Source organism: Eriocheir sinensis, chromosome 40 (genome assembly GCF_024679095.1).
Source record: "Eriocheir sinensis breed Jianghai 21 chromosome 40, ASM2467909v1, whole genome shotgun sequence".
NCBI classification, from domain to species: Eukaryota; Metazoa; Arthropoda; class Malacostraca; order Decapoda; family Varunidae; genus Eriocheir; species Eriocheir sinensis.
In genome coordinates this window covers 10,873,194-10,894,960 of record NC_066548.1, presented here as the reverse complement: position 1 = coordinate 10,894,960, position 21,767 = coordinate 10,873,194, and the positions used below count along the sequence as shown (strand labels likewise).

The 21,767-nt window shown below is 42.5% G+C and overlaps 1 protein-coding gene across 1 annotated transcript in view; it reads left to right on the top strand.

The window, feature by feature from the left end:
- Positions 1 to 21,767, top strand: part of LOC127009429 (constitutive coactivator of PPAR-gamma-like protein 1) — a 68,762-nt gene that overhangs the window by 14,028 nt on the left and 32,967 nt on the right. The window contains exon 6 of the mRNA XM_050882524.1: positions 3,091 to 3,258. Coding sequence (XP_050738481.1) covers positions 3,091 to 3,258 — 168 coding nt within the window. The remainder of the gene's footprint in view (positions 1 to 3,090; positions 3,259 to 21,767) is intronic.

Sequence of the window (21,767 nt, the reverse complement as noted above, 5' to 3'; positions counted from 1 at the left end):
CGGAACATATATTCGGCTAAATAAGTTGGCCCACAAAATTTCGAGCTAGCGAGTGGGGAAAAGTTGGTACTTCAGATTTATTGTCTACAATACTCTATACAGAGACTTGAAACAAGTTTGTATTGTTTATATATATATATATATATATATATATATATATATATATATATATATATATATATATATATATATATATATATATATATATATATATATATATATATATATATATATATATATATATATATATATATATATATATATATATATATATATATATATATATATATATATATATATATATATATATATATATATATATATATATATATATATATATATATATATATATATATATATATATATATATATATATATATTCCTCTATTTATATTTGTGCATGTTTTAGTACAAGTCTTTATGAAGCCATTGATACCAAATTCATTGGGGTACAATATATATGCGAGGGTAAAATACGTCTGGGAATGTAGAGTATCGCGGCGGCAAAATAATGCCGGTGGGGTCTGAGAAATGTATGATGAGCGGAACAGAAACTTATTGGAAACTTATGGTGCACGAGAGGGTTAATTGATAGTCTTCTTTCCAAAACAAACTGTCCTATCCACTCCTATGCCGATGACTTCACTCTGCATTACTCAACATGTTTTAACAAAAGACCCTCCCAATAGGAATAATAGGACTAGGCTGGACACTGCAGAATGCTTAACCTCAGACCTTACTATCATTTCTGAATTGGGCAGGAAGAACATGGTGTCCTTCAATGCCTCAAATACTCAGTTTTCTCTGCCCCTCATGCTAAAAATATAAAGCCTTGGGGAAGCGTGGGGACTGTGTAAACAAATAGCTGCTTTACCTATGGCGAATTACTTGAAATGTCAACTCATTAGTTAACAATTGGTGCTGGTCCATTAGTATATGGTAGGCATGTACTACAAGTGAGGAGACAACCAGTAAAACATATTAGTAAAATTGTTAACCCTTTCATCGCTAAATGCTCGCAGCGAGGGCTAACGTAACTTGCCGGTGGTGCTAAATGCTTGCTGCGAGCGCCAGTCGCACTCAAATTTCCCGCGTATGAAAGTGTTCCGACACTATTTCTCACCCCACAGCATTGCCAATTCAGTGGGTTTTCCACTAAATTTGGTGGAAAATCATATCAGCCTAGCGTGGAAAATCTATGGACGAGTAACTGGTGGATGTTGTTGTCCAATATAGAGGCATTTTTGCATAGCTTCACCTATCACCTGACTGATTTTTTTACCAAATAGTTGTAAATTTTGCAGTTGGCAGTACTACCCTGCCAGCACTCCATCAAGAGATCTACTCAGTAGTTGCCTCAATATGGCTGACCATTGCGCACGCACAAATGTACATCTTCACAGGCAACACTCCCTTGAACATGCCTGTACATTTGCAGGAGAGGCTTACATAACTGAATCTTATAAATCTTGGCCTCCTCTTTCCAATGGTGTTTTTGTTTTTTAGTTGTGATGAATATTTTTTGAGATACAGAGGTTAAAAGAGCAAGCACTAGCGTCACTTCTTGAACGGGCCTGTATGTTTGCAGGAGAGGCTTACATAACCGAATTTTATTGATCTTGACCTCTTCTTTCCAATGGTGTTTTTTTTCCTTTTTAGCTGTGATGAATAGTTTTTGAGATACAGAGGTTAAAAGAGAGAGCACTAGCGTCACTCACTGAACGTGCCTGTATGTTCGCCGAATCTTATAGATCTTGGCCTCCTCTTTCCAATGGTGTTTTTGAGATACAGAATTTAAAAGACCCCCCCTCCCCCCGCTGGGCTGCCCGAGTGCGCCTGGGGGGATAATCTCGCTGCGAACGATTAGCAATGAAAGGGTTAAAGATCAATATAATATTTTTATTTTTATTTTTTCCAAAATATAGCACTTGAAAATGGGGTGCATCTTCAATGTCAGCAAATACAGTAATTGTAGAGGATGAGTAACTGGATAAAATTTTAACCACTTGATTATGAAATGATTTTAGTTTAATATTAATATGATCCTGTAGCATTAGGCAAGTCGTTGGCCAAAGTTGTTGCGGAGCATCTGTTGGCGACATCAAGGTCAATGATACTGTACTTTTCAGAGATATGCTGGAAGTCCTGGTGTTGGCTCTCAAAGTGCTGCATGAGGAGGCAAAGCCTCTAGGACTAAAGGTCTCCTTGGCCAAAACCCAATGTCCAGTCATGTGGAAGGTTGCTGGATGACAGTTCAGTCTGTTTATGTATGTGGTGAGAATATTAAGGTTAACAAAAGTTTCACTACCCTTTGTAGCATATTCCATAACAATGGTGGGTCTTATCAGTAAGACACTTGATGGATTGGCCTTGCCCATGGTGTTTTGAACTCGCTTGACATTAGTATATCCCGTTTTTTATATCTATGTAGACAAACGAAGATTTGAATCTAAGTCACTTACTCCCTATCTAACTGTATGGATGTGAGACATGGACGCTGAATAGTGACTTGGAGAGACGTGCCAATGCCTTTGGCACCTAGTGCCTTCACAGGATTATGAGGTATTGTTGAAATGACCATGTCAAACCAGCGACTACTCCGTGAAACTGAATCAAGGCCTGTTACCAGCCTAGTTCATGAATGCCAACTCTGGCTATATGGGCACTTGGCACACCTCCTGGACGTCGATCCTTCTCATGGGGTTGTTTCTGTACAAGGCAACCCTGAGTGGAGGAAACCAAAGGGATGCCCACATAACTTGTGGTTAAGGCAAGTTGACTGATCCTACCAGGAAGGACTTGAGATGGATAGGGCAGCAGCATGGGAGCATACTCGAGAGACTCGTCAGGAATGTAGGCGACAAGTGAGTGAAGCGACACGCCCCTGTGTGTATGCTCCCCAATAGTTAGTTAGTAGTGTTATCCAGAGCAAAATAAAACACTCCATGGCTTGCATTTGCAGTGCTCAGCTCTGTTAGCTGTACAGCCTATAATGTAAAGGGACTAATAATCATGTAATTTTCATTGCACAATTAGACATTCACTGCACAATTTACTTTTTAAGAGTGACCTATGTTTCTTTCACTACAGGGTTCCCTAGAGACCAAAGAGTTTATCCTAGATGAAGTGGCCCGAGGGTTGGGTCTTCAGCGCAACTACTTCTGCTTACTGGCTGCCCTCCTGGGAAATTATTTGCTGACAGAAATAGATCTTAAGGATTTTTATGCATCTCTGATTCCAGGCTATGACAAGCAACAGGTAAGTTGGGAGATGTTAATTGTTGAGTCATATTAATTAATTCAATACTACACGAGTTAAGAGTATGCCTGATAATTTGGAGCTTGAAATAGTAATAAGGATAAAAGGCTGATGTTCATACTTGACAATCGGATACTTATTGTTCCTTTTTGAAAATGACATATTATGCTTTTATTAAAGTTAGAAAGTCAGAAGCATTGCTAGATTTAGCACTCAAATTTTGTGTCCTTAGAAAATTTCATAATATTACATGATCAGAGTTTCTGTGTATCATTGTTTATTTGTTATCATCATTTGAGCTTTTCATAACAGAATAGTGTCTTTGTAACACTACTGACCAGTGCTGTTCTGTCTAGATTTACGGCATTTACCAGCATAACCTCTTAACTCTCAAAATATAAACCCCTAACTATTGTTTGTCTAAAATGCCAGGCGTAAAATCCTAAACACCACATCATGTGGTTATAGATTCCTTTGGGGTGGAGAACCTTGCTGAACACTCAATATAAACATTCAGTTCCTTGAATGATTCTAAAACTTATGAAAGTTCTGACATCTGCATCATGCACAACCAATTTCCTTTGATAGCAGATTATGAAAGAAATATCTTACTGGATACAGCCATGAGAACTTTTAAAAAGCAAGTGACCCTTTCAGGACATGCCACAAACAGCAGCTTGAGTCTCAGTCTGAAAGTGACTGATTGTATTGTTTGTGATAGGGCATAGCACAGGTTCAAGTTGCCAAGTTTGAAGCTGTTCAATTAATGAGTCAATATAGTCGTTCTGTATCCACTTGGCGTTGTCTGCTAAAGTAAGTGCTGTTGCGGCTTGTGCTGTGTTACCCAAGTTATGGACTTATTGCTGCAGTTAAATGGAAGGGAGAAGTGGTTGTGGGCATGATTATGGCTTAAAAGACAGAAGGGCAGAAGTGTTTACCCAAACCTCATCAGAGAACTGGGTAAATTTCCAGAATGTCACTGTTGGATGAACCTATTTTTATCTGGTAGTTTTCAGTGTGTTATGAAATAATCTGCTAACTTTCTGTCGCAAATCATTAAATCACTAATAAAATGATTGACTTTTCAATGCCTGTTGTATATCCACCGCTGCAGCCGTGAAATAGCTCGCAGAGAGGTTCAACTTTCTTTAGGTGATATCCGGTAAAAAGGAAAAAAATCGTTAAAAATAAAGTATGGCGAATTTTCGGCTGAAACGCTACAGTTACATACCTAGTAACATTCTCCTTCTTTCGTATGACTATGAATGTTCTAGATCATGACATCATGATGTGTGATGTCATTCATTGTTACTATTACCCTAAGGCTTGTAATGGCTACATTATTAGCTTGAGCCATTTCAGTAATGAGCTGTAAATAGTTTGAGATATATAAATCGACGGTCACCCTCAGTTTTTCCAAACCGCCTTTTCGTTAAGTAATGTCATTCTGTCTTTTCATCATGATGTCACAGTGCCAGAATTTCGCCCGCTTCCTGTGCTTTTTGCCTTCATATTTCTTTTATTCTTAACAAACTGGGAATTCTGAGGGTGAGTATTCATTCACTTCCATATCACCAAGATGTTGCCAAGATTTAAAGCTAAAATGAGTTACGGTGGCTTCTCGGCAATTTTTTGAGTTACGAAAAACAGAGTTTGGAGATATGGACATTTAAAGTTTTGCGCAATCATATCTCCTGTATTCTTGGTCTCAAATCTATGATTTTGGTGGAGGTTATTGACCACCTCAATATGATATGCACAGCAAGAATGGTTGACCAACTTGCAAAAAAAAAAAGAAAAAAAGAAAAAAGAAAAAAAAGAAATACTCCCGATGTCTGCAACTGCTTTGACTTGGGTCCACACCCTTGCACCTTTGTCAGAGTGCTCAAGTACACATAACTGCTGGAGGTCATCAGAAATGCCATTTCATTGGAAAGGGGTTTTGTTTTACCAGCAGTGGGTCCCTTTCCTATATGACAATCCCTCACTGACTCCGCTGAGTAACTGTCTGCCTTTCCCTCCCCCGCTTGGCTATCTCTTCTCTTTCTATCTGAGTGTTGCCATATGTGTGCTTTGTGTATTTCATATGAAAGCAGAGACGAAAATGCATGATAATAACCCATAATAAAAGCGTAACAGAGTTTGTGGGAGTGGATCGTGAGCCTGCTTACAGTTATGGAGCTTTAGTGCCATTACCAACCCTTATATTTTTGGAGGGGGCATTTGCAGTGTGTTACTGGATTTCTATACAGTTAAAGAAGATTTCTATTAGGTTTTTGAAAAGTTGATTTTTTTACCCAAACTCCAGAGTATCACCTTAATTTTTCCATATTTCACTCACTGCTCACAAAGATCACAAGTGGACAAACTAGAACAAAACCAGGCAAATTAATGTTTTTCCTGCTGTGTATTCCCCAAGCGTGCATGCGTGGTGGACAGCAGAGCGACTTATTTCTGCGGAGGTATTTCTCATAATACTGGCGGCAAAGTCACTTACATCAAGTCAAGTCATACGCAGCTTTGTGGGAGGAGACATGGCAGAGGTGTGGCTTATGTGTGATGCTGCTTGGTGCCAAATTTGAGAATGTAGAAACTGGGATATAGAGAAAATGAAGAAAGGCGGACTAACTTAAATCAATCACTTCAACCTGCCCCCCCTCACACCCCACACCGCCGTTTGTAGGCATTGGAATTACAGTCACGCATAGCACAATAAAAAGGCATATTTTTTCATCAGTGGCTTGTCTGAACACGCGGTGAAAGAATGCGAGCATGCACATCCAAAGTGCACACCCGGCTGCAACTTTAGTCACCCTTGAACTGGTGGGTATTTGATATCAAGTGACGTCATCCCGCTGCTCCGCCCCAAACCGCCCCTGCACGTACTGGTCGCAGTTTTGAAGGCAGAGTGACTTGACTTGTTGTAAGTGACTTTGACCGGCTGGTGCAGTGGACCACCCCTGCCGCTGCCATGTTCCATCATGCGTTACACATTTCCACTGCCCCAGACTGCATGCCGAATAAATTTAAACTAATCAAACCTAACCGTAACCAACCTAACGGGGGTGCTTCGCCCCCCTCGATCTCCCATCTATTTGCAATAGAAAAGTAATACAGCAGTGTGTTGTATGGACACAAAATACTTCATACAGCACCAAGGTGTTATTTGCTGTGAGACGGGTTATGTTCTTGAATAATACTGAGAACTGTCCTGTGAAGACCAGTGTTGTGTTCCAGAGCCAATAAATAGTCTTCATGCAGTGATTCATGGGTAAATTTATGGGAAATAACATTTTGATATTTTCAAAAAACAAAACTGTCTTGATGTGCATAATTATGCAAGCCTGTAAGTTTGGCAGATCTTTTGGGGAGGCTTGAGGGCATCATAGGTTCATGAGGTGGGGGCTTGGAGGAATAATACATGAAGTGGCACTCAGCGGGCTGCTCTTCACTGTTGGGTAAAGCATGGGGGGTAGGGGTGAGCAGAGCTTAGCCGGTAAGCAATTCCACTAAAACATTGGATTTCTCGCTCCCAGGTCGTCGAAGTAAATGAGCTTGTCTGCCTTATTTCTTCCACATACATATGATTTTAGTTATTCAACTGCTGCAGTATATGCACTAAGGATGTATGTACAGGTTTTCATAGAAAAAACACCAACATTTCCTTGTCTTTATTCCGTAGAAGCTGAGAAGAAATGTTCCACACCCGCCTTGATCCCTCACACTTCCTCTGTATAATATTCATTATATATTGACCATGTGTCATGCCACGGGAGTTTATTACCCTTTTTCTATTTTCCTACACGTCCTCTGTGTGTATCAAAACACACGAGAAATTAATCAAGACAAGGTGAGGGAATTCGGCGGCTGCCTGGGATTGAACCCACGACCAGCGTGACGGGAGAGCCACTCCTTACCGAGTTGGCCAAAGAGGTACCCCACTGGCTAAGTGGGTTATGGGAGGCTCGTTCATCAGGCATAGTCGCCGCACTACACGACTTCCCCTCTATGTAGATTAATTTCTGTGTGTTGAGACCTTTAGATTGTGACCCATTTAGGTGCACTATTTCACAATGTCCCCATAGAAACATACCTCCAACACTTTCCATTTTCTATTACCCTCAGAGCATGGGCCATCCTACCTGTTACCCCTTCGGGGAAACTCAACAGAACTGCAGGAGAGGATGCCCACCACTATGCCACCACTGTCATGCCCCGAGAGCATATTTTTCTATTTCCTCTATTTCCCAACACGCCCTCTGTGTATCAAAACACACGAGAAATTAAGCAAGACAAGGTGAGGGTATTTGCCGGCTGCCTGAGATTGAACCCGCGACCAGCGTGACGGGAGAGCCACTCCTTACCGAGTCGGCCAAAGAGGTACCCCACTGGCTAAATAGGTTATGGGAGGCTCGTTCATTAGGCATAGTCACCGCACTACACATGGCCTTACTTTTAATGTAGCAGGATGTAGAGCCTTCTTTGTAGAGCGTCTCAGATGTGATCAAAACTCACTACGAGAAAACAGTAGGAAGTATTGGGGCAGGAATGAGAAAAACTTATCCATACACAAATAATAGTCTATATTTAACTTGACGTCAACCAACCATGTTACACAATCATGCTCTCTCTCTCTCTCTCTCTCTCTCTCTCTCTCTCTCTCTCTCTCTCTCTCTCTCTCTCTCTCTCTCTCTCTCTCTCTCTCTCTCTCTCTCTCTCTCTCTCTCTCGCTCTCTCTCTCTCTCTCTCTCTCTCTCTCACGTTGACACGAACCTTTATTTTGATCCTGTTCGGTCAAAAACCTGGAGCACAATTATTGTCTACTAGAACAAAGAACAAAGTCAACTAATATGGTAATAATATGGCAACAGAATGACAGAACAGAGGACGCTGGATGCCGTCATTACATATTCACATATGCGAAACGAGAACAAGGTGACTTACATGTTACAGGTCTCATGGAGACACGTGTTATAGGTCTCGCGGACAGTCTCTGACAGAAAGGGCGATACGTGTGTATCGTGCCAATACGTGACACCATCTGCCTCTTCCCTTCGTAATTGCCTTGCTTAGAGCACTGAGCAACACGGGTGCCAGGACAGTGAGCAAAAACAAGGGCGCCCTAATGGGGTATGCAACCGCTGACTAATGGTTATATGGCACTGAACAAAACAGGGGCGCCAGGACAGTGAGCAAAAACAAGAGCGCCTGTTTATGAGTGTAAGGCCCCACCTAATAGAATATATAACCCACTGACTGATGGATTTTAACATGTCATAACATTTCAAAGTGATACATTGCTGCGATAGTATTTTTCTCTCTCTCTCTCTCTCTCTCTCTCTCTCTCTCTCTCTCTCTCTCTCTCTCGGCGGTAACACTCTCCCTGTCGGGCTTCGCACGAAACCCGGGGTAGAGAGGCGCCCAGCACAGAAGAAGGAAGCAGCCGCCAGCGACGATGAAGAAGCAGCGAGACAGCACCCGGGCCTGGCCACCAGGAAAGGGGAACCCAGGCAAACACGAACCCGGGGCACCGCAGGAGGGACAGGAAGCGTGAAGACGCAGCCCCGACCTCGGATGAGCCGGCGTGGTGGGAGGGGCGATGCAGCGCGCCACGGGGCCGTGTCTCTTGTGCCCGAGGCTAGGGGTGGGGGCACAGCTCAGAAACCTGAAAGAAGAAATAAGACAAGAGTGACTGCCACATGACGGTCGGCTGGGAGGAGTGCCGGCGTCCCATGAGCCAAAACGCCAACGCCACAATCAGGTCACAACCCCGCGGGTGCCGCCTTGCAGCCCACCCGTGGACCCAACCACCACAGCCAAGCCACAGCTCTACAGGCGGCGCCAAACAGCCAGCAGGGCGCAGCCCCATGGGTGGGGTTACCGCCAGCCCATGGGCCCGGCGTGGCTCGGGTGGTCTTATGCCAATTCGCAGCCCCACAGGTGGCGTACAGCCATCTCGTGCGCCCGACCATGGCCGCCAAGTCGCAGCCTCATGGGTGGCGTCCTTCAGCTAGCCCGTGGGCCTGACCACTGCCGCCAAGCCGCAGCCCCACGGGTGGCGTCCTTCAGCCACCCCGTTGCCGTGGGCCCTACCACGGCTGCCAAGTCGCAGCCCCATGGGTGGTGTCCTTCAGCCACCCCATGGGCCCGACCACGGCCGCCAAGTCACAGCCTCACGGGTGGTGTCCTTCAGCCACCCCATGGGCCCGACCACAGCCGCCAAGTCACAGCCTCACGGGTGGTGTCCTTCAGCCACCCCATGGGCCCAACCACGGCCGCCAAGTCACAGCCTCACGGGTGGTGTCCTTCAGCCACCCCATGGGCCCAACCACGGCCGCCAAGTCGCAGCCTCACGGGTGGTGTCCTTCAGCCACCCCATGGGCCCGACCACAGCCGCCAAGTCACAGCCTCACGGGTGGTGTCCTTCAGCCACCCTGTGGGCCCGACCACAGCCGCCAAGTCACAGCCTCACGGGTGGTGTCCTTCAGCCACCCCATGGGCCCAACCACGGCCGCCAAGTCGCAGCCCCATGGGTGGCGTCCTTCAGCCACCCCGTGGGCCCGACCACGGCCGCCAAGTCGCAGCCCCACGGATGACGTCCTTCAGCCAGCCCTGTGTGTCAATTTCAGACCAAAACCCAATAGTTCATAGTGCTTTTACACCATCAATCTTTCATGTACATGATGAAAGAAACTAGAAGTTCTTTAGTTGCAGCATGGCAGAGATAAGATGTTGGGAAGTACAAATCTTGGTGGGAAAGCAGAAGACAGGAATTCCCGCACCCTGACTTTCTGCCTCTCTCCGCCCGACCAGGAATTCCTACCAACTGTCCTTTCGGGGTTAAAATGCAAGAGGCATTAATCATGTGTCCAGCGGTGATTTACATCTTTTTTTCCACTCACTGGTATGAGGGAAGTAGGGTCTCTCTCCCTCCCCTCTTTCTTGTAGGGGTTGACAGTTAGTTTGGCCTTGAACAATTTAGCCTGAAATTTCCCCTACATCCTTGTGTGTTTCTGCCTATTTTTGCTGAATTCCATAATGGATGGAAAACATACAGGTGGCAAAACAATGCCAGGAATCTCTGATATTTACATTGCTGGGCACAGTAATAAGGAAATTTGCAAGCTTAAAAGATTGAAGCTTAGAACATTGTGAAACTTGATCATCTGATTTAAGGCTGGCAGAGAGGGGACGGTCACACTCCTTAAGAAACAACCAGGGAAACCAAAACATTTTTTTATAGAAGCAGGAACGTGTTAAGATGATAGCTTGATATCACTCCTCGCCTTAGAACCAGGAAATTGAAAGAACAAACCCACACTCTTCTTGGTGATGTGTCGCTCCGTATAGTGCAAGAAACTCTGTAATGTATATATATATATATATATATATATATATATATATATATATATATATATTCATATATATATATATATATATATATATATATATATATATATATATATATATATATATATATATATATATATATATATATATATATATATATATATATATATATATATATATATATATATATATATATATATATATATATATATATATATATATATATATATATATATATATATATATATATATATATATATATATATATATACATATATACATACATACTGTATTTCCCACCATATAAGACGCACCGGCGTATGACACCTATAATTTGGCAAGGCATATTTAGAAAAAAATTAAAAACTCCACATTTTCCCTGAACTTATGTGTATGCAGTATTACATTTGGCCACTTTACTTACAATTATGAATATGATACCGTATGTTGCTTTGTGCCCTTCTCTGTGTTCAAAGTGTTCCACTGTTGGATGAAGAATTACAGTGCTCTTACCCCAAGCAGCTGTGACTTTGAAATGGTAAACAAAAAGGTTGGTTGGTAGATTCACTCACTACACAGTGTACTGGCGGTAACTTTTGCTGAGCTACTTAGGGAACTAATCACACGGGGATGCTACGTTCGATGGGCAATCTTGGTCTTGATCTTGACTTTCAGGGGCTGTAGACCTACTCTCAAGTAGAAATAGATGTTGATTAATTTGTGTCAATCACATTATGTTTTAATATAGATATTTTAACAATGAGAAACAAAAATGCGTTTACGATAAACACTTTAGTCATCCACGGATATCCGTTCTTTCGAACACGTATCACAGAAAACGTCAGCTGACCGGGCCGCTGCACAGCAGAAATACCTCCAGACTACTCCGCCCAAGTCCGCCCCACGATCGGCGAACAGTCATGCCAGGCAGCACCCTGCTCCACCAATATTGTTCCTGTGTAATAGTTGCTTTAACCATCACCGCCAACTTGGCGTCAAGGTACCCAGCACACTGGTGACTGGTGCGCCGCGGTGGTGTTGTGTATTGTTTCGTGTTCACGCCGCACCTCGGCTCCCACGTGTGGTGCGTCTTCTTCTTCTTGTGACCTGTATGGTTATCTCCTCCTCCTCTCCTGCATATTCACACTTTCCTTTTCTATTGCATCACTTTATTCATTATTTAATTAGATCAATCAAAATTTGTACCTTCGGCATGTACCGCGCAGGGTAACTTTTTGGCATTTTCTGAGTGAAAAAAGTTTGCTTTACAAACTGCAAAATACAGTATATTTCATCCTGGAGACATCTGGGAACTATTGTGTCAAATGGAGGTGTTTTGGGTGTTGGTTTCGTACCAGTAACAATAACCCCTAGGCCTAACAAAACCTAACCATCGGCGTATAAGACGCAGGGTGATTTTTCAAATCTTCTTTTTTGAAAAAAAGTGTCTTATATGGCGGGAAATATGGTATATATATATATATATATATATATATATATATATATATATATATATATATATATATATATATATATATATATATATATATATATATATATATATTAATAAACAGAGGCATCATATAATAGTGAGGGGGACTTTACTTGTTGAAATTATTTGATTAAATAACTTACCATGCAAATAAAAAAAATCATTGTTGGCTACAATTTTTTTATATATAACTTAACTCTTTTATTATTCAACAGACACCACAGGAAGATGTCATACGTGCTGTAGTCAAATTCATAGTGAATCGTTGTGATGTAAATAACCTTCTGACGATTGGAGCACAAGTCTTTGGCTCTGTGAGTGACCCACGAGTGGCCAAGTTCAAGGAGTCTGTTCAGTACTTCTTGAACGGCACTAAGGACGGCTTCCTGCGTTATAAGCCATTTCCCTCAGGTTTGTTTTTGTCCTTATGTTAAAAGTACATTTTTTTTTTTTTCATTATGATAACAAAGTAAAAGCTTGCTTGTATTTCATAGCACCATATTTTGTCCATCTGTAGTCATGGAGATAGGACTTACATGTGCCCTATTATTTACTTCGTTAAGCGCTGCAAGAAATCATTGCTCAAAAACTTAATGATATATGTCTCAACTGAGATCTTAAAACTGTGTTCCCTTTTAATTATTTGTTTAATGTATCGAATATCATTCATATTATGTATGCCTTATTTATCCAATATTTTTTTTTCTTCAAGTGAAGCTCAGTGTATTTTTGGTGCCATTTTGATCATTATATACTTTCAAACCCTGTTTTCAGGCATGTCCTTAGGTATGTGATTCAATCTACTCTATGAGAGCCTTGTTGACAGAGTAGTGGCACTAGACACACTCAATTTAGGGAAATTTATTTCTCATTGTTGCCATTATATTCTGCTGGTCTCTTGTGGTTGCTCGGATGTACAGGTAGTCCTCGATTACAATGGTGATCAGGACTGACAGGCCAGTTGTAAGTCTAAATTTACAAAAAAAAAAAAGAAAAAAAAAATACAGTAATATAAAATATTATTCAAATGTCCCGCTGAGGATAGAGCAGTGTTCCCATGCCTTCTATCCTCCCCCCCTTAAACCTGGCTCTGTCCTCGTGCGTTAACCTCACCTCAGCCTTCATTCGATTGATCCTTTAGCCATGCAACAATGTGCAACATTATGATATTGAGCTACCAATTTTTGCCATGATGGTGCCGTTAGCCAAACACTTCACCAAGTTGTTGTTCTGGGAGCTGTATTGGCAGGGGGATAGTGTGAACAAAGGTCATGTCAGTAATATGAGTAGTCAGTGTCACCTATGCTGCATGATTGATGTTTCCAGTTAACAGTCACTTATAAGAGCTGCTACAGGAATATTGTGAGGCTGGCTGTTATTGTGGATGCCATTTTGCTAGTCAACTGGCTTCTGCCAGATCTAGTGATAAGCTTGTATAACAGACTGTAGGCCTTTAAACTAGTAATGACTAACGTCACTAGTATACTTACAGCTAGAGTTTCAAAGGCAACTGAGGGGAAAGCGTATGTGGTCTAGGCCAGCCCACTGATGCTTCCCCCTCCCCCATCTGCCTTACACAAACCCAGTTGGGCCAGCGACAACAGTGGAGTGGGGGTGGGAGGCGTGGAGGTGCTGTGTAAACAAACTAATGCTCTACCTGCAGCAGAATATTTGAATTTTCAATTCATTACTTAACCAAGTATTACTAACATTATTGGCTTGGTCATAAGTAGGTCTATAAACTGGAAGAGTAGTGACTAGCTACTGTAGCATGAGGAGTACTTACAGCTTGAGTTCCACAGACAACTGAGGGGGAAGCATGGGTGGGCTGGCCCAGCGCACCCATGTTCTCCCCTCCTGCCTTACCTCAGCCCAGCTGGGCTTGGACATGAGGACAGTGGTGGGGAAAAGGAGGGGGTAAGAAGTGCAGGAACTGTGTAAACAAACTGCTGCTCTACCCACAACAGGGTATTGGAAATGTCAAGTCATTACTTAACCAAGTATTACTAATATTATTGGCTTGATCATAAGTGCGAGTGGTCATAAGTCGCATATGTTGTAACTCGAGGACTACCTGTATAAACATATGTGATATATCCTTAGCTTTCCTTATGGTGTGGATGTTAGAAAACCTATTGACTCTTCAATTATTATGTATGTGTGTCTGTGTGTGTATTTACCTATTTATATTTACCTATTTACCTGAAAAAGGGAACATTTCTGTACAGTTTCCCATACAGAAGTGTAGATGAGTGCTATGGTCTAAAGGGGGAGATTGTGGAGGCAGGGAGTGTCCATCAAATGAAGGAAAGGTTGAACAAATATGGACAAGGAGACAGGACTATCTGAGCTTAGCTCAGGCCCTGTGAACCCAAAATAGGTATAGTAAACCCTCTGGTATTCGGGTTAATAGAGCCACGAGGGCACCCGGATATGGGAAAAACCTGGATATGGTGTTGGTTAAGTCTACGGACCCGAAAACCCAGCTTTCGCGTACCGCATTTAATATATCATCAGCACAAACGAAGCTACTTAAGATCGCACCCGTAAGCCCACGACAGCCTTCCATGCCCGTGCATATGTATATATATGAAACGAGTGCAGGGACGATATGTTATAACCGTAAAAAAGAAAAATATGTTACGGGATACATTTCAGCCGCGGCGCCGCCACCCCGCCCCGCTCGCCCTAAGAATACATATCCCTATTATCTCACAAACGGAGCTAATTAAGCTCACATCCGTACGCCCACATCAGCCCTTTACGTGGATATATGAAACGAGTGCAGGAAGGATGTATTATTGCCGTAGGGGAGGCGGTGGCTGAGTTGACAGAGTGACGGCGCCGCGTTCAGGAGGACGCGAGTTCAATCCCTGCCCTTTGCCACCAAGCTGGGATCTTTCAGCCACCGCCGAATGGCTTAAAACTGCCCACATGCTGTCCAGAAGACCACCTATCAACCCGGACTCTAGATTCTAGGATTAAAGATGAGCTCCGGGAGGGCAGCATGAGCCAATGCAAGATGGCGCCACTATAAACACTCGCCTGCGCCAGAACGGGCTGGGCCGACCGTCAGGCCCCACTGGGAAGAAGCCTACTGGCGCAATAGGCAGCAACGAAAAAAAAAAAAAAAATGTTATGGGTTACGTCAAACTCCTTGCCCCGCCGCCCCAAGAATGTTTTACCTTGTTTTCTGCAATATTACATTATCTACGCTAACGCTAGTGTAGGCAAGCCTTTCCCCATCCACAGTGAATGTGTGGGCGTTGTGGTGTCTCTTGTAAACGATAATTAGTGACAACGTAAGAAAAATTGTCGGGGCTTTGTGGGGCTCTGGTCAGCACCCGCCATGGCCCCAAGGACGTGGTGTTCTGTTAAGAGTCATTCCTAACGGGGTAATTAACGCTTGTACACCTGACCTATAAATATATATACAGTCGTCCCTCAAATAGTACGGGGGTTAGGGACCCAGGACCCCCGCACTATTCAAAAATCCGTATAAAATTAGTGCCCCCCCTAGAAACACTCATTTGCTGTGTTTGAAAGTGGGAATCGGGACTCTTGGAACATCCCGAGTGCTCTCAAATGTGTGACGCGGTAGCATGAGTTGCCAACTCGGCATGTCCGCTGGCTCCCGGCTTTGAGAGGTGGAGCGCCTTCGTGGTGTGATGACGTCATCAGCAAACATGGTGGCCCAAATAAACACATATAAGTGTTTCCATTGCATTCCACCTCTCTGTGCCACCATAACCACTGCAGCTTCCTTTTCATCTTCTGTTGTAAGGAGTTTGTCAGCCAGGACAGCTAGTGCATGTTAAACGTCACCAGGAAGATCAGCGTATGTCATTTTTCTGCGAGTGAGACGCCGTTACCATAGCAACGATGAGGCTTCGTAAAAGGACGGTCTTTATTTCCACTCTTGGAGCATTGGCAGTTACTGCGGCAAGAATTTCTTTTGCACTATGATTGATACAACGAACACTGCTCTCATTCACGTGGTATGCTCTCCCTACCTCAATGTAACTCATCCCAAAACGTAACTTCTCCGAAATCTGAATTCTTGTGCAAGGTGAACACCTTTCTCGAACGCTTTGGGGTGCTTTCAGCAAGTGTTTTGGTAGAACAGTGTTGCCACTCACGCCATGGCTACTTGGTGCGATGAGCGGGAAATTTAAAAATCCTAAAAAAATTCTTCCATGACAATCCGTATAAAACCGAAACCGTACTATTGGAAACCGTACGCAAGGTAAAGAGAATCTCTTTACCTTAGTGGTGCGGTACGCCGCCCGGGCAGAGCTTAGAGGCATCGCACGGGCAATTTGAACAACTTTTGGTGGCGCACAACAATTTTTCATATATTTTGGACAAAAAATCACATTTTTGAAAACTCCCGGATACGGGCGAGGTCGGATACGGTGCACCCGGATAACTGAGGGTTTACTGTAAATATTCATTCATCGTCAAAGATGAATGAATGAATATTTACCTATTGTGTGTACCTGATGCCGTTTTATAAGCCCAGATCCTAAATCTGCATGCTTTTTCTGATTCTGATGGTGTAGGGTACGTCCTGAGGTAAAAATATATATAGCGTCAAAATCACCTCCGAACATAAGTCGCGCCGTGACGGTGTTCATTTGCCTCTGCATTTGTTTACTCAGACTCGCTGCTCTCTCTGTAGGCCGGGCCCTGGCTGTAGGGAGGGATTCCAGCTTACCAGTAATAAACTTCTGTTAACTTGTAATGGCCAGAAATGTGCTACAGTTGTAATGGTATTTTTCCCTGTGTAAATAGAGTTAACGGGATGTTTGTGTAGCCATATATATGTACATGGGTTTCTCATGACATGTGAAGGAAAGAAGGAAGAGAGAGAGGGAGAAAAGAAGGAAGTAGGAGGGGGGCATCGTGGTGCAGTGGTTAGCACACTCGGCTCACAACCGAGAGAGCCTGGGTTCGATTCCCGGGTGGAGTGGAAAAATTTGGGCGGCTTTTCCGGTACCCTACGCCTCTGTCCACCCAGCAGAGAATGGGTACCAGGTATTAATCGGGGGTTGTGTCCCGTCTCCTGTGATCTGTTCCCTTCTCCTATAATTCCTTCCCCTCCTGTCTCTCTCCGACATATGACCACAGATGTTGCGCCGACTAAACGAAACTTTCCAAGGAAGTAGGAGAGAGAGAGAGGGAAAAGATGGGTTTTGAAACAAAGAAGCCCGTTGTGCTCCATATTTACTCTAAAATCTGCTTGTTTCAACAGAATTTCAGGTGTCACGAGGTCAAAACATAGTGTATCATTGCCAGCAATATGAAATATGATTATAACAGTAGGCTATTGACAGGATGCTCGGATTGACACTCCGTTGTCACGGCGCGGCCTATGTTCGGAGGTGATTTTGACCATATGTATATTTTTACCTCGGGACGTACCTTACACCATCAGAATAAGAATAGCATGCAGATTTAGGATCTGAACTTATAAAAGTGATGCAACGAAAACCAGCTTAGTACTAAGGAGTTGAAGGGAAATAAGTGCAAGAAAATGTGTACTCCGTACGTCATTTAACTTTGATTTTCATATGTGTATTTTTATATTATTGATGCAATTTTATGCTAGTGTGATGCAGAATTTTCTCAGGAAGATGATGGTGGTCTCAGTTTTTCTTAAAAATGAATGTTGGGGTCAGGAAACAGGGTGAGAGTGAGGTGTGTGAAGTCGGTTTTGGATAAACTGGGCACACCCACGGCCCCAGGCCGGCTTCACTCAGCACAATACAGGGAGATAGGGGACGAGCAGTCTAGTATGTAAGTCTGTGGTGACCACTGAGGGGCTAATGTGCCTCAGGCCGTAGTCTCCTGAGCGGCCCAAACAGGAAAAACACAGCTGGGAGGTTTCGTTTATTTTGCCCAGGGATTTATTTTGCTCTCCAGCAGCTTAAGAATGATTTAACTTGCTGTTAAATAATTGTTAGTAGCTATTTTGACTTCTGGTCTTAAGTGATTTACAGACACCCTCTGGCGTCTGTAAATCACTTATCTTATGACCAGAAGTCAAAATAGCTACAGGTACTTAACCCTGCGTTAGTCTGCTGGTGTTTCCAAACATGGTTAGTCCCCTGGGGTATTTACACACCCCAATACAAAAATGTTTATAGCGTTATCATTATGTAAAATATGGTCATACTGCTGGTTCAGGATATATCTACAATCCCTGCTGAACAGTTTGAATCACTTGTAGCTGGTTGAAATTAATATAAAATAATGCAATAAAATAAATACTAAAACTAATGAAAAATTACAAAAACACTGATTTAGGTCACATTTATTTTGAAAATACCCACAGGATACACCAGTTTTTGTGATTTTGTAATATCTATAGTAACTATCAGCATTAAAAAATTAACATAATATGCAAAATACATAAATCATAAAAAGATACCTCCGTTAGTCTGGTGGGGTGACTGAACACCCCAGAAGGCCAAAGCGATGTCTACCTCCCAAGAAAACTGAGCCACAACTGTGCCACTCTACCTGTGATACACCCTCGATGAGTCAGAAGAGTACTTGGAAGGAGAAAAAGAAATAACTTGCCAACTAGGAATTACGAGCACCACTTAAGCAAAAATGGGGTGGCAAAACACCACAGGGGACTAATGCAGGGTTAAACTAACAATTATTTAATAGCAAGTTAAATCATTCTTAAGCTGCTGGAAAGCAAAATAAAGCCCTGGACGAAAAAAATACGAAACCTCCCAGCTGTGTTTTTCCTGTTTGGGTCGCTCAGGAGACTGCGGCCCGCGGCACATTCGCCCCTCAATGGTCACACACACCACACACAGACGCAAACCTTAAAACCTTACTAGCAAAGGGTAAATACATTTTTTTTCTATCAGTAGGTACCACATTTAGACATGTGGCTCAAAATGACAGCCAGTATTAATTTTTCCTGAAATAGAAAAAAGGAACCGAGCTAAGTCAAAACAGTACTTTCTCCGAGGTGCTGCCGGATAGCCAATACGGTCCATTCTGCACTGGAGGCAGGAAGAGGAAAGTATTCTTCCTCATCTGTCTCATCCTCTTCTCTATTTGCTGACCAAACACATAATCAGGGTCAGCATCAGTATCATCAACACTGATATCGATGTTGCTATGGTGCTCTTGGTTGATAATATCTTCACCACAAAATAATTTGTCTTCAAATTATGAGGGATTGAGCAAACAAGTGTGTGCGGTGGACATCGTTACTGATCATCGTGACTGATGGAAGATGTCAGTTGTTGACAGTAGGTCTTGTGTGTCCCAATGGCAGGAAACTATAGGATAAGATGCTAGACACTTTGAGGAACATACCGTATTTCCCACCATATAAGACGCACTTTTTTTCAAAAAAGAAGAGTAAAAAAATCACCCTGTGTCTTATTCCCCGATGGTTCTGTTTTGGTAGGCCTAGGGGTTATTGTTACTGGTACGAAACCAACACCCAAAACACCTCCGTTTGACACAATAGTTTATAGATGTCCCCAGAATGAAATATACCGTATTTTGTGTGTAGCGCTCACTTTTTTCTCCCGGAAAATGCCCAAAAAGTTACCCATGCGCGGTATATGCCGAAGTTACAAATTTTGATTGCTTTCAGTAATGAACAGTGTGATGCAATAGAAAAAGAATGGTTATCCATGGATGACTAAAGTGTTTATTGTAAATGCATTTTTGTTTCTCATTGTAAAAATAACTATATTAAAAAATTTGATTGACAGAAATTAATCAACATTTATTTCTACTTGAAAGTAGGTATATGGTCCCTGAAAGCCAAGATCAACACCAAGATTGCCCATCGAATGTAGCATCCTCGTGTGACTAGTTCCCTCAGTAGCTCCGGGAAAGTTACCGCCAGTACACTGTGTAGTGAGTGAATCTACCAACCAACCCTTTTGCTTACCATTTCAAAGTCACAGCTGCTTGGGGTAAGAGCACTAACTCTTCAACCAACAGTGGAACACTTTGAACATAGAGAAGGGCAAAAAGCAACATACGGTACTATAGTTATAATAGTAAGGAAGGTGGCCAAATGTAATACTGCATATACATTAAGTTCATGGAAAATGTTGAGTTTTAATTTTTTTCTAAATATAACTTGCCAAATTATAGGTGCGTCTTATACTCCGGTTTGTCTTATATGGCGGGAAATACGGTAATTAGTCATACCTCGGTATACGAGTTTAATTCGTTCCAAAATTTTGCTTGCAAGCCAAAAAACTCATAAATCAAATCGAATTTACCCATTTAAAATAATGTGAATCCCGTTATTTGTTCCATGTCCCAAAAAATAATAAGTAAAATCATTTTAACATGTTATTTTATACAAAATAAAAGTAATTTTACTAACAAATAGCAGTGATAAATGATACATATGATCTGGTATAATAGTATAACTTTGAATAATATAAATGATTTAGTACAAAATTCAAATAAAATATTAATAACGTAGTGCTGAAAACACAAAGATCGCACACTAGAGCAAAAACGTAAGCGAACACGAGTGTGCTGGTGCTTCCTCTGTGAGTGTACAATGTGGGCAGAAGGCAGTGTCACATTGGGTATTTTCCTCCAACTGTTGGAGCTAGAAGCAACTGCGGTTTGGGCAAACACTACTGTCCTCCCGTCTTGGAAGCCATGATCTTACCCACAACCGGTTCTTCCTTCTACTCAACTGTAACAACAAGGCCATAATTTGAGTAACAGCAGCACAAGCCTCAACAGCCCAAACCTTTGCAGACGGTGCCATGTGGATACAGAGCGACTGGTTTGTTTACGTTGTGGATACGGGCAACCAACCTTGGTCGTGTGTAACGCACACCCAGAAAAGTTGGAGTTGCCGGTTGCACCAACCTCCAATGCAGTTAGAGGAAAAAGGTCCAGTGTGACAGGAACTTGAGACCCCATTCCCATTGTTTTCCGCTCTGAGTGCTCTTGTTTTGCGGTGAACTGAGGGAACCCACGCTTGCGTCTTCGACTTGTACAAACTGGATTCTCGCACACCAAGTCACCGCTCATAAACCAAGGCATCTTTAGTGAAAACTTTTGCTCTTAAATCAAAACGCTTGTAAACTAAGGAACTTGCAAACCGAGGTGTTGCTGTACTATACTTAGATGAATTTTCAAATATGTAGGAAGCTTGAAAGTGACAAACATAACTTTACATGATTGACCGCAAATAGTAACCTTTGATTTTACATAATTTTACATGGATGACCTTCTATAGGTTAAATATCCTCAGTTGTTGTGCTAGAGAAACCATACCTTGGGTTTCATGTTAGCTCCTTTCCAACTGCCTGAACTTGTGTTGTGTTGCCACAGTGGTTGTGAAGGGAGGGAGGAGGCCATAGTGTCTCATAAGCCATAAGCCGTATATCACTAACTCTTGTTTATATGACTGTGAACTGATGACTGTTGGCAGGAAAGCCTTGAGACCCCAACCCCTTAGTGACGCAAGTGAATTTCATTTATAGTGGTTGCCTTAATGTATGACTCTTGCTTGGCCCATGCTGCCTCCCAGTGCTCCACTTGAACGAAGTCGCTGAAGTTAGAATTGATTGAAGATCTGGGCAGCATGTGGGTAATCTTCCACCACTCAACAATGGTTGAGAATTGTCAGCATGCATCGGGTGGGACT